The sequence below is a fragment of the Myotis daubentonii genome, chromosome 11, assembly GCF_963259705.1.
Source record: "Myotis daubentonii chromosome 11, mMyoDau2.1, whole genome shotgun sequence".
Lineage (NCBI taxonomy): Eukaryota > Metazoa > Chordata > Mammalia > Chiroptera > Vespertilionidae > Myotis > Myotis daubentonii.
The window spans coordinates 65311356-65324729 of NC_081850.1; the positions used below are offsets into that span (position 1 = coordinate 65311356).

Consider the following 13374-nt stretch of genomic DNA (forward strand, 5'->3'; position numbering starts at 1 on the left):
CTCTGTTCCCTTATCTCAGTTTTGTTGTTGTTGTTGCCCCAGAAAGCAAAATAGCTATCTTTGTATTAAGAGACAGGAATGCAAGATGTTTGGATGAAAGTACCATGATACAGCAATGGAGCATTGGACTTGAGGTTAGAATCTGGATTCTGATTGCACAGTGCCGCTAGACTAACTGCTGCATGATTTTAGCTAGTCAGTTAACCTTCTGTACCTCAGTTTTTCCATCCGTGAAATGAACAGTCATTCTTGTTTAATCCAGGCCTGTCTGTCAAGTAAAGGCAGGTGTGGAAACATACTACATTGTTGTAGCTCCGCATCAAAACATGAGAACACGCCACAAAAGTAAATGAAGTTACTACTGGACCCAGACTTAGAATCACTCAACCAACAATATCTATTGAATACCCACCTAAAAGGCATATTAGACTGCACATAGCCTTAAACCTTAAAATGCATTCTGTAAACATGATGTATTTTTCTTCAGTCTCATTATTGAGTACTCATAGAAAATAATAATAATTACTCACAGAGTATTAGTAATGCTTTTACATATATCATATGGTCTTTTTTTCTCAGTATTTCTTCCCATTCATTATATTATTTGAATAATATAACAGCCATGAAGGAAAACAGATATTATCTTCATGTTTCCCTGTGTTTCAGATGAAACTCGGAGATCAAAAGTGGTTCTCAGTGAGGTGGGGTGACTTTTGGCAATGTCTACAGACATTTTGTGGTTACAACTAATGCGGTGCTACTGGTATTTAGTGAGTAATAGCCAGGGATACTGTTAGACATCCTACAATACAACAAAGAATTATTCAGCCCCAAATGTCAATAATGCCAGAATTGAGAAACCCTGACATAGCTGTTATACCCAAAAGAATACAAAATTATGGAGTAGGATAGACCAGAATCCAGATCTTGGATTCAGTTTGGTGTTCTCCACTGTCTCTAAAACACGGCATTAAAAAAAGAGTCACATAAATTCTGGATTTATTGCTAATATATGGAAAGGTATGAATGAAAATTAGGGTTTGTTTTTATCACTATTGAAGGTTTCCCTGTATAGTACAGATTGTATATTCCAATAATATACTGTCCATGTTCTGTCCATGTTAATATGCTGTCCATGTTCTGCAAGGAGCTTAGTTTACTTTCATCATACTTTTTTATTTATTGAGCAACTACCAAATTTGAGTCATTTATCCAAGTGCTTTTGAAATCTGGGCACAGCCCCTTTAATAGCCTCTGTACATAGTACTGCCAATCTAAAGTTCCATGGATCTTTATAGGAAATGTCACTAGGACACTCAGCTAGAAATTAGCAGAGCCAGGACTTAATACCATCTGACTCCATACTCTTGTTCTTAACAGTATTCTGTAAGCTTAACTCTCACCTACAAAGTGTGGCATAACTTTAGAAGCCCTTATAGTATTGAATAATTCTTGTAGAATATCCCTCCGTTTTGCCCTTCAAACCATTTTATAACCCAGAAGTTAGAAGGCTCTCCTAATCTAATCCTTCTATGTTTTAACAGATGCCTTTCTGGATTCTGGCAAATTAAAGTATTATAGCCCATGGTTCTGTAAGTCTCCCCCCTCCCTCCCCTTCTGTGAATGCCTCACAGAAAAATTTGAGCAGGAAATATTATTAGGGACAAACAGATAAAGCCAGTTATGCTACACAGCAGCCAAAGTACTCTGTTAAAATATAAGCTAATCGTATCACTTCCCTGCTTATTACCCGTAAATAGCTTCTAGTTGCCCTTGGAATAAAATTTAGTTTCCTGAAGATGATCTTTGAAGCCTTCTTAATTGATACCTGTTCTGCCTCTCTCTTCAACCTCATTGGCCTCTCTTCCTCTGAATGTGTTCTGTTCATACTGACGGTACATGCCCTTGATTCTTTTCTTGCCTGAGGATGCTGCTCCCTGCCCTTCTACGCAACTCCAGTAATTTATCTTTCTGTTTAAATGTTACCTCATTAGGGCTTCTCTCTTTCTCTCTTTACCTGCCCCGCTCCATACAAATTAGTTGTTTTACTGTTATTCTTTACCACTGTACTGTGTTTACTTCATATCACTTACCACAATTTAATTACAGTGTATATATACCTACACATAGTTACTTCTCTACATATTTAATGAGAGTTTCCTCCTCTAGATTAAGCTCCATAAAGGCAATAATCTTGCCTTTTTGCACCTGGCTCCTTTTAAGTAGATATTGAAACCTTGGTGGATTTTATAGGAATTAAATACTTTTTTGAATGAATGAATATTTGTTGAGTGTTCTTCCAGATGTAGTAAGGAGGTAGAAATTAGTTACTTACCCTCCAGGAACTTTATATATATATCAACACTAATAAAAGAGAAAAATGGTAATTGGCCTACGAGCTACCCTTTTCATTGGCTAATCAGGGCTATATGCAAATTAACTGCCAACTAAGATTGGCAGTTAACTGACAACAAGATGGCGGTTAATTTGCATATGTAGGCACAATGCAGGGAGGCGAAAGGGAAAGCAGGAAGAAGCCCCCTGCCACTGACAGTGATCGGAAACCCAGGGGGGAGCTAAGAGCTGGGGGGCAGGGCAAAGGCGGCCCTGGGGCCGCCTTTGCCCTGCCCCCCAGCCATGATCGGAGAATCAGGCGCCTTTTCCGCCCTGGCCAGTGATAGCAGGAAGTAGGGATGGAGCCAGCGATGGGAGCTGGGCATGGTCGAAGCTGGCAGTCCCAGGAGCTAGGGGTCCCTTGCCTGGGCCTAAAGCGAAGCCCACGATCGCGGGGCCGCTGCAGCTGTGGGTCCCCGCTGCCCGAGCCGGACGCCTAGGCCAGAGGCGTCAGGCCTGGGCAAGGGGCCAATCCTGCGATTGGAGGGTGATGGGGGTCAACGCCTTAGGGCTCCCAGTATGTGAGAGGGGGCAGGCTGGGCTGAGGGACACTCCCCCCCACACACACCCAGTGCACGAATTTCGTGCACCGGGCCCCTAGTATATATATAATGCTTTATCTTGTATTTTAAGAACTAACTCAAAATTTCCATAAGAGAAGATTGCCACAGAAATTCAGAAAAGAGAAATTTCTTCTGTCAAGAATTCAAGGCCTGGCTGGTGTGGCTCAGTGGCTGAGGGCCACCTATGAATGAAGAGGTCATGGTTTGATTACTCGTCAGGGCACATGCCCAGGTTTCAGGCTCGATCCCCAATTGGGGTGTGCAGGAAGCAGCCGATCAATGATTTTCTCTAATCATTGATGTTTCTATCTCTCCCTCTCCCTTTCTCTCTGAAATACATATATTTATTTTTAAGAATTCAAGGAAAACTCATGGAAAAGGGAGCATTTTAACCAAGCCTTAAGGAATGACCCAGACTGTAAACTCAAAGAGCAAGGGCCATGTTTTAACTTTATCTTATTCTGACACTTTTTAAGTGCATGATCCATGTTAAGTAATGACAGGATTTACACATATACACAAAGTGGTGTGGGAGGAGAGGGAAGGAATTACAGGAATGGCACAAGCCAAAGAAGTATACAAGTGTCAAAGTACTAAATTTATTGAGGAAGATCTGTTTCAGTGAAATATTTGAATGTGAGGAGAATTAAATTGAGATAAAGTTGGAAAAGTAAGTCTGTAATGGATAGAAACATAAATGCCAGATAGTATATCAGTATCAGAAATTAGATGTGAAGGTGGTTAGGTTTCTCTTTGCAGACAAATTAGTTTCTGGGAGTATAGCCTAAAATGAAAATTACAGCTTGAGAAATACATGCAAATGGTATCTGGAGTACAAATACTAGAATAGCTTGGAATACTGGTTCTATTGTCAACATCATCACCATCAAATAGCAAGATTCAGATTCCTGTAGTTGGCTTGGCTGGAAAGAGAATGTTTATTTCCTTATATTTCTGGAAGGGAGCAACACACTAGCCTGACAAACCCCTAGGGGTGTTTGAACAGTTATTATAGAATTTGTATATTACTGAGGAACTCCATACAATGATCTATGTCCCACAAATAAGAGACAGGGCACTCAGGTTTCCATTTCAAGTGGCCTGCATGTAGATGAAGAAATGGCTCATCCATCTCTTTCGGGCCTAATTGTTGAAGCCAGACTTTCTCTCCTTAGCTGGGTCAAGAAGGACCCAAGAAGTATCCAAGAGGAGCTCATTAACTGTCTGTAGTTGATGACATTGAGAAGGCACTTTGGAGAAATACCTCCATTCAACTGTTTTTCCAGCTTTTTCTCAATACTGTTGTATCAGCATGATGACAGAAATAGGCACAGATTGAAAAGATCATAAAGACATTTCAGGGTATGTTGTGAGGCTGGTCCCAGATGGAGTTATTAGGAAAGGCAAAAGGCAGTACAAATATTCAGAGGTCTTAGAACTAGACCTTGGAAGATGAGGAGGGTTTATTGTATTAGAGATTGAGATTGTAAGGATGGGCATTCCAGAATGAGGAAACAATGTGAGCAAAGATACCAGACAGAGAAGTGTGAAATATGTCCTAGGAACAGTAGAAACTTTGGCAATTGGACTTATTTGGCTGGAATACAAAGTACATGTAGGCAGACAGGTAGGTTGGGGCCTTTCTTTGAGAGATTTGTGCTCTCAGAACAGAGGTTAAAAGACAATGGGAAGGTTAGTAGGTAGTGGACTTGTTTGAGCAGATAAGTAGAGCCATGCTTTCAGTGGATTAATTTGTTATTGATGTATCATATAGGATGAACAGGACAGGTTACTGTTAGGCAAATCCATGTTTGTAATAGAGCTGCTGATGGTGAAAACCAAAGGCAAGCTGGGTGAATCTTCTAATTTACTTGGGATTAGGAAAAGTGACCAACATTGTGGCATTTATCACCTGCATCTCTTTCACAGTTAAACTAGTTCTCTGTCCTTTATGTTTTGTTGCTTGTATGGTAATAGTATGGCCCCCATGTTTGCCAGGAGGCATAAGTGATCTAGAAATTGGAAAATGCACATTTGAAAAATTAAGTGTGTCTTTAGCATGTTTCCTCTTGAAAATGATAGCCCTCCATGGCTGTATAATTTTCCTAGTAATCAATTCCTCCAGGATCTGTCTTGCCCCAACAGGTTTCTCATAATCTTTGCTCAGCCTGAGCAGCTTAAGATGGAGGATAGAGTGGAGATGTGTAGAGATGAAATTTATGATAGAAGGGAGCGAGCGACCTTGAACCAGTATCTGGAAACACAGTGTTGATTAGAATTAAATCACAGGTTTGCTTTCTATCTTCCATAGTTAGAATAATATTTTCAGGGCATCTCCTGAGTATCATCCTAAAGAAGATATTCTTAACCAAGAATTTCTGAGTGAAAGAGCCACTCCCACTAACTCATAGCTGCTCTTTTATTCTTCTAAAAACGTGTCAGTCCATGCAGTATTTCTTGTTTGCCTAGATCACTGACCACTCATAAATGAAGGTTCTCTAAATTTTAAGTGCAAATTGTTTGAAGTAGTTTCTCCCTTTATGTCTCTGGTACTTGGTTACTTTTGATACAGCCCATTAGTCTGATGAATGAGTAATTCATCCACTTACATTCTGCTGAGAAAGCAGACTGTGCATAGTTTGGGTTCATCCATGAAAAGTGCTTTTAGGGAATCCTGTGAAGATGACCTGAAGTAGTAGAGCTCATTCTGGTTAAGGTGAAGAAAGAAAAAATATTGAAATCTGCAAATAATCACTAAATTAATTCCTTACCAGTTCTATCAATGTATTTCTTATCTTAGCCCAACCATTGCCATGAAGAATTGCAGTGAGAATTTATTGTAGATGATCCCTTGGAGTTATTTTTATTATCAACAAAGGCAAAAAGTTCGAAGGGAAAACAGTAGCCTTTGTTAACTGAAGAATTTTTAAAAGGATAAAATGTAAGCTTTTGGGTTATTCGTTTTTTTGCAATTATTTTCCTGAGTTCTGACTGTCTTTATAAACCTACAGTTGTAGCAAGTGCCCTAACAGCTCCCATTCCTGCCATGCCAGACTTAATCTGGGAGGAAGTGTGTGTGTGTGTGTGTGTGTGTGTGTGTGTGTGTGTACACAATTTGAAGGTCTTTTTTTTCCTTTTTTCTTATTGACCTGACCTATTTTCTCTGTACTTCTACTGCATCATCTTACTTACTGTTTTAGCCCATTGATATGGTAGAACTTTCAGAATCCTAAGTTTTTGCCCGTCTGGCAGAGAGCCTGTGTAATCTTTGATTACTAATACCCTTTATGAATGGAATTGGTAAAATTAGTATCCTTATGATCACTGCACCTCAAGAAGGACACAGGCCAAGGAAAGGCAGCTAAAATAGCCAAAGGGTTACATAATACTATATCCATAGGATTTCTACCAATCACATTTCTACCAGTCAATTTGGAATAGAAATGTGAGACCAGGGCCTAAGGGATACAATTCATCAAATTGTATTTCCTGCTCCCATTTACTGGGAGCTACTGTGTTTTTTTCTCAACAACTCCAGTATATTAGCCTACAATGCCAAGTTATGGAGAGATACCTAAGCCCTTTTTATTGTACTAGAGGGCCGGTGCATGACATTCATGCACTGGTTGGGGTGTGCGGATCCCCTCAGCCCTGCCTGCGCCCTTTAGCAGTCTGGGAGCCCTCGGGGAATGTCCGACTGACGCAGTCAGACATCCTTAGCACAGTAGAGGAGGCAGTAGAGGCTCATGCCACCGCTGCTGCACTTGCCAGCCATCAGCCCAGCTTGTGACTGAGCAGTGCTCCCCCTGTGGGAGCTCACTGACCACCAGGGGGGGGCTCCTGCATTGAGCATCTGCCCCCTGGTGGTTAGTGCACATCATAGCAACCGGTCATTCTGCCGTTTGGTCAATTTGCATATTATATTATTATGTAAGATTATATAAATTTTTTCCCTTTATTCCTACATTTCCTTTACTTCCTCCCTCCCCAAAAGGACAACATAAGTGTGGAATGAAGAAAGCTATCAAGAGAATTGTAAAGTACCGATAGGGGCACTTGAAACAAAGCCAGAGCCATTTCTCAGAAATCTACTGGTCCCACACAGGTCATCAAAAGGCAGGATTAGTCCATTTAAAGTGGTTGCTTGATCATGTGAACATAGTCCATAAGCATGAATCCTTGTTTATGGTAGTTAACTATCTTTGACCTTGAATTTCCCATATCTGAGCCAAAAGTTTATGTCACCAATCATAAATAATGCCTGCACAAAGCAGAAGCCCAACTAGGTAGATTTCTTTGTATAATGTTTCTACAAATCTAAAAAGGAATATGACCCTAATCGTTTTAAGAATAAAAACTTTCTTCTTTATCGTCCTTATCGTGGACATCAGGAAAGACTGTAGGGAGTCTCCAAAGGAACTGTCTGAAGCTCCAGATTACATCTGTCTGAGCTGGAGAAGAGGGACCATGTGGCAGATGTATGACCACATCTGTGTAATCTTTCTGTGCAGTCTAATCTCCATAGTCCCTATGGATTATTGTTTCTTATCCATCATTGTGAAATACCAGGAAAATAAAAGAGAATTTGAAGTTTAAACTAAACCTATAAGAAGTAAGGTCAGTGATAAGATTCAGAATAAGCATTAGAATTTAGCCTTCTGGCTCATTTCCTAACTTCTGTCCATAAATTCATGTTTATTTTGCTAGAGTAGCTAGGTTTTACAAAGAATCTAGCCCTCTAGTTAAGCTTTACAACCTGTCTGTGTTGGGGGAGGAGTAGGCAGGAATAAGGAAACTTCTTTTTTGATGATCCTCAGAAGTAGACTGAGAAAGAATTAGACCCTTGAATACAAGGAAGTTTTGAAAACTATTTATATAAATAGTATTGAAAAGTATTTATATAAATACTACCATACTTATTAAATGGGGGAAAGGGGAAAGCAGAAAGAAATGCAAAGCTGTGTGATATTCAGGGTCAAATGTGCCATTCCATTTCCCATATCCAATAGTATTAAGGGCCATAGAAACAAGCTGGCATGTAGCCAACTTCAAGTACCCAACTGAAAATAAAATAAATGTCCCCCTTGGATTCTGTTAGAGAAAACTAGGTTGCCTGAATGAGCAAAAATGGAAAGAGAAATGCAGTATTCCTAATCTTTCCACCTAGTTATAAAAACTTGGTAAATAAAATATTGTAGGTGGATTTTATCATGGATTGAAAGTAAGGAATCCTAAGATTTTGTTTTTGTTTTTCAGTTCTATCCTTGAGTTATATATTCAGGATTTTTTTGTTAGTATTTTATAAAATTATTATTTTTTTAATTTGATGAAGTAGTAGAATAAGGATAAGAAGAAAAATGAATGGTAGAGGTTTTAAATAAGAACAGGAGTGTTGCCCTAGCCAGGTGGCTCAGTTGGTTGTAGTGTTGTCCTGCATGCACACCAACAGGTTCCAGCTTGATTCCTAGTCAGGGCACATACCTAGGTTGCAGGTTTGATCCCTAGTCAGGGTATGTAAGAGAGGCAGAGAGGCAACCAATCAATGTTTCTCTCTTTCTTTCTCCCCCTTCCTCTCCCCCCCCCTTCCTCTCTCTCTCTAAAATCAATAAAACATATCCTCAAATGAAGATTAAACAAACAAAAAGAACAAAAGTGTAAGCCAGGAATTAAGATATGCACATAGATTGACCTAAAACCAGAAATCCAGTGAATTAGTAAATAAACTTTGCTAAGGTTCCACTCATCATTACTCTTCCACAAGTTCCATTCATTGTAATTGCTTTTCAAATCAAAACATTTGATTGCATGACAGCACAGTAGAGCTACTTTGTGGACCTTGAGCCCAGTTCTTAGAAACAGTGGGGTGGAGCTAAATTAGAGAATATACAGTTCTTGAGAAACAAATAGTTAAAGATGGTGTGGAGTTTAGAGAAACTAGACAAAGCAGCACAGCTCATGATTAAACCATTTTCTTCAGATGAATTTTTTTTCAGGTTACAAATTGAGACAACGAATGGTATTGCAGTATTGCTGTTCTTTGATTTATTCTTTAGTACCTGTTCTTATTCTGAAAAAAAGCTGAGCTTGGATCTTCTTAGATTAGAGCTATGGAAGGAAAACAACTAACACTAACCAAATGCCAATTTACCTCCTATAAGTAGAATTTTTCTTCTAAAGAGAATGGGTTAGGTATGTTTGATTGCTTTAGGAGATGAGTTTTCCAAATACCCTGGACTCCATGAGAAATCTGTGGGCTGAGGGAGGGGGAGACCTGCCATGCCATGCAGACAGAACAGCTCAATGGGATTGTGCTGCAGCTGGGATCAGAGCTGTCCCCGACCCTGGCAGAGAGCAGCGCCAGGCCCAGGAGTCTGAGATCCTGCTGAACATCAAGGTCCAGCTGGAGGCTGAGATTGCTACCACTGCCTGCCGGAAGAAGGGGAGGACTTTGATCTTGGTGATGCCCTGAGTAACAGCAATTCCATGCAATCCGTCCAAAAGACCAACATCCCCACGATTGTGGATGGCAAAGTGGTCTCTGAGGTCAACAACACCAAAGTCCTGAGGTGTTAAGGCAGCAGAAGTGGGGCACCCCTTGGAGGGCAGGAGGCCCATAAAAACGTCAGAGATTTTTTTTAAAGTATCCCTTTTCTCTACCTCTTAGTAATGCTGTCATAGTATCCTGTTTGTTTCTTTCATAGCATTAATCACACCATGAAATTGTTCTGTTTACTTGTTTATCAGGTACCTTGTCTGTCTTATTCACTGATAAATTACTAGCACTTAACTCAAAATTTGGCACATAGTAGGAGTTTTATAAATATTGATTCATTGAATAAATAATGAGAGGCATATTCAGGCTCATGAGACTGACTGCCTATTTGGAATTTATAATGCACTCTTTCCTCCACCAGCTGGAGTTGCAAACACAAAAAGAGAAGCCATCAACACCCTCCTCAAGTTCCAGCTTCCCATTCCCACCCCCACTTCGGTTGCGGAAGTTTTTGCGTCTTGGTTTTTGTCCCAGATGGACTTTTGCAGTAAAGCAGTGATGTGATAGTAAGATACCAGGCTGAATATGCCTTCGTCTAGACTTAATTTAATATAGAAAGCCAATTTATACCTTGTTTTCAGTGTTCTTAATTCTAATGCCTGGCTAGGATTTCAATTGTATCTAAATTCTGAGCACACTGCTTGCCTGGGGCAGCAGTAGACCTTTTCTTCAAATTTAAATTAGCTGAAGGCTGGTTGTCCTACATGTGAAAATGTGTTCTTAATATCCTGACTGAACACAGGCCATCCAGTTAAGTGAATTATCTGAAGTGCTTGCTTTTTATCTACCAACATGATTAGAAAGCCCAAGAGCAGTGAAATTTCATTAATGGCATCAATTTGTCCATTATTACAAAAATTGTCTGTTTCCTACAACCCAAAGAGACTACATTTCTTCCTATCTCATATTTAAATTTGAACACACATTGAACATATCTATTCAAGGAATGATTCTGCAAAATAAGAGTTAGGTTTCTGAAACTCAAGGTGCCACAATTTCCAAAGATGATCTTTATGAGCACAGTTACTTCTCTCCATCTCTAGAATGTAAAAAAATAATTCTGAGTAAAGACGCTAGAAGAGCATTAATTCAATGGATGAAATGCCACGTATTTATTAAGAATCAAGATTTTTATATCCTTAAGGTATTATATATTATCCATTTTCTTAGAATCTTCTGCTGATTCTCAACTTTTCCTGGAAAAATGAGCCATTCCCACCATATGGTGTCGAACTCTGTGGACCACACCAGTACCATGCCACCTTCTCACCATCACCCGGCCACTTCAGCCTCCCACCACCACGGAGAGGGAGACGGCAACATGATGATGATGATGGTGAGTGCCATGGGAAAGGCAGCCTAGGCCCTTTCCCACACACTTGGGTAGTAGAAATAATTTAATTTTAGGACTGGAAGATTGTTATTTAAAGGCCAATTTAAAGGCCAGTCAGAAAAAACTAAGGCTGATCCAGATGAGGCAGGTGATTTGCCCAAGATCATGTGGCAGGTTAATCACAGAGCCACACCAGAAACAGTATTTCCAGGGTCCTTTCTTCTATATTTCTCCTTCTTTCAAAATTAACTCTTTTCTAAATTGAGTTCTGGTCTTTATGTTTAGTGTATAAAAGAGAAAAAGACAAAAGTCAGTGATGAGGACAAAGGAGCACTTGTGGAGCGTGCTTGTGTAGTAACGCTAAAATGAGGGGGAAAACTTCCCACTGCGGTGAATATTATCCAGATCTACAGCTTTTAAGTATTCTAAGGTTCTTTACTTGAAATTCTCATTTAGAATCTCCAGTCATCTCTAATTTGACTTGTTTTGGTTTTCTGACAGCCCATGACCTTCTACTTTGGCTTTAAGAATGTGGAACTACTGTTTTCTGGCCTGGTGATCAATACAGCTGGAGGTGAGTAAGCCATCAGGTGGTGTTTGAAGGAGACAGATGCTTGAGAAACAGTGATAAGGAATCTGGAAACCCAGCATCTCTTTCTGTTGTATTGCTGAATCATTAACGGTTATGATCCTTAACCATCTTGCTTCCTAGATAAGGATACACACTCCTTATTTTAGAGTTTCTGAAAATATAATTTAGATACCAGATAGGAGTCTTTTGCACTCCATTCCCTTTCATCCTTTTCCAGTGTTTCCTGTTTGATAAGTTATTGGTCATGGTCATAAGACCATAGTCAAGTTAAAATGATGTAAGAAGCATTTTATATACATACATATACATATACATATACATATACATATACATATACATATAATAACTCTAGGTTAAAAGCTATTGACCTACTACATTGCTGCTATTTTACAGATAAGTCAAGCTTCAGATAGTGAAATGCTTAGCCCTAAATCACAGAAGTAGTATGTCAGAGCTAGAACAGGGACCCAGACCTTCTAGCCCTGCCTAGTCCAGTGTTCTTTCTAGTGTACCAAACTGTGCTCTACATCATTTCTGATTCTTGGCATGGCCCATCTTAGTGTCAGTCCTAGATTTGGGATAACTAATCACCACCTTCTTTGTGTCTATAATGTTGAGTTGGTGTGCCTTAAGTTCAAATTGCACAAGCTGAATAGTTAGTTGAACTGCATTAGGTGCAGTTATATCTTTGGAACCACAAAATCAATTTGTCCTGGGAAGAAGGGGATTATTTAATTCAGGTAGTGTGTAAAATCAGAAGTTTGAATACATTACCAATGCTTCCCAGTGTGAAAGAATGTATTCAGAATTAAGAGTAGCATCTTTTCTATGTTGTCTTTCTAGCTTGGATGGCATGCCAGCTAGTGATTTTGCAATGTTTGATAGTACCACCATCTTTTCTTTCCCTGCCTAGAAATGGCTGGAGCTTTTGTGGGAGTGTTTTTACTAGCAATGTTCTATGAAGGACTCAAGATAGCCCGAGAGAGCCTGCTACGCAAGTCACAAGTCAGCATCCGCTACAATTCCATGCCTGTTCCAGGACCAAATGGGACCATTCTTATGGAGACACACAAAACTGTTGGGTAAGAAGACTAAACAGATCCATATAGAAGTTCTAGAGAGCTGAGTTAGCTAAGTAGCAAAGCAACTATTTTATTTACAACAGCCGCCTCTTGAGTTAGCGATTCTGTACAACCTTGATCAAAACTGTCTTTGGAGGCTTGTGGCTGAGGGTCATGAACAGGCCAAAGGAGGAATAATAGGAACCCTTCTGCAAACATGAACATTTGTTCTAAATTTTAAGTATTGGTCACTTTGAAAAAAGGTAAGGAATCCATATTGTAAAATATTTGCGTAAATAATAATAAACAAGAAATTCAGGTCAGGGTATAGAAGAATGGCAGAATCTAACGGATTCCTTTCTCTAAAAAATTGTACCTACCCAGCTTTAGTCTCAGTTTGTTTATAATATGACTATACAAATGTCTGCATTCCATCTAAGAAAGTATTTGTGATGACTGTTGGTTTCCCCACAGATGGACAAATGATTTTTGAGATTCAGTCTTAATAGAAATGTAGGTCTGAAAACTCAATTGGAGTTCAAGCAGTCCCTCAGACCAATATCCTGCTCTCAAGTAAACACAGTATTATGAATATCCACTGTACTGGTGGATATTGAGACCAAACAGGTTGTGACTTACATAAGGTGACAGAACTAGTAAATGACAGAGGGGATAGACAGGTCTCTTGATCCCTAATTAATACTTTCTACTGTACCTCCCACACCTCAATTCCATTTCCACTTTTTTAGAATGTGAACTTTGCAAAGGTGGAAGGCCTGAAAATATTCAGGCAAATAAGCATGGGAGGCTTTAGGCTTCTCTTGAGGTAAGTCAGGGGTATTAGGCCTCCTTCCTCCTCAACTTTCACAGAGTTCCTC

At 39.6% G+C, this 13374-nt stretch overlaps 1 protein-coding gene across 2 annotated transcripts in view; it reads left to right on the top strand.

Moving 5' to 3' along the window:
- Window positions 1-13374, top strand: part of SLC31A1 (solute carrier family 31 member 1) — a 34128-nt gene that overhangs the window by 17054 nt on the left and 3700 nt on the right. For both annotated transcript variants that reach the window (XM_059657713.1, XM_059657714.1), the window contains exons 2-4: window positions 10681-10846; window positions 11345-11417; window positions 12349-12517. In XM_059657713.1, the coding sequence (XP_059513696.1) occupies window positions 10715-10846; window positions 11345-11417; window positions 12349-12517 (374 nt within the window). In that variant the 5' untranslated portion in view covers window positions 10681-10714. The remainder of the gene's footprint in view (window positions 1-10680; window positions 10847-11344; window positions 11418-12348; window positions 12518-13374) is intronic.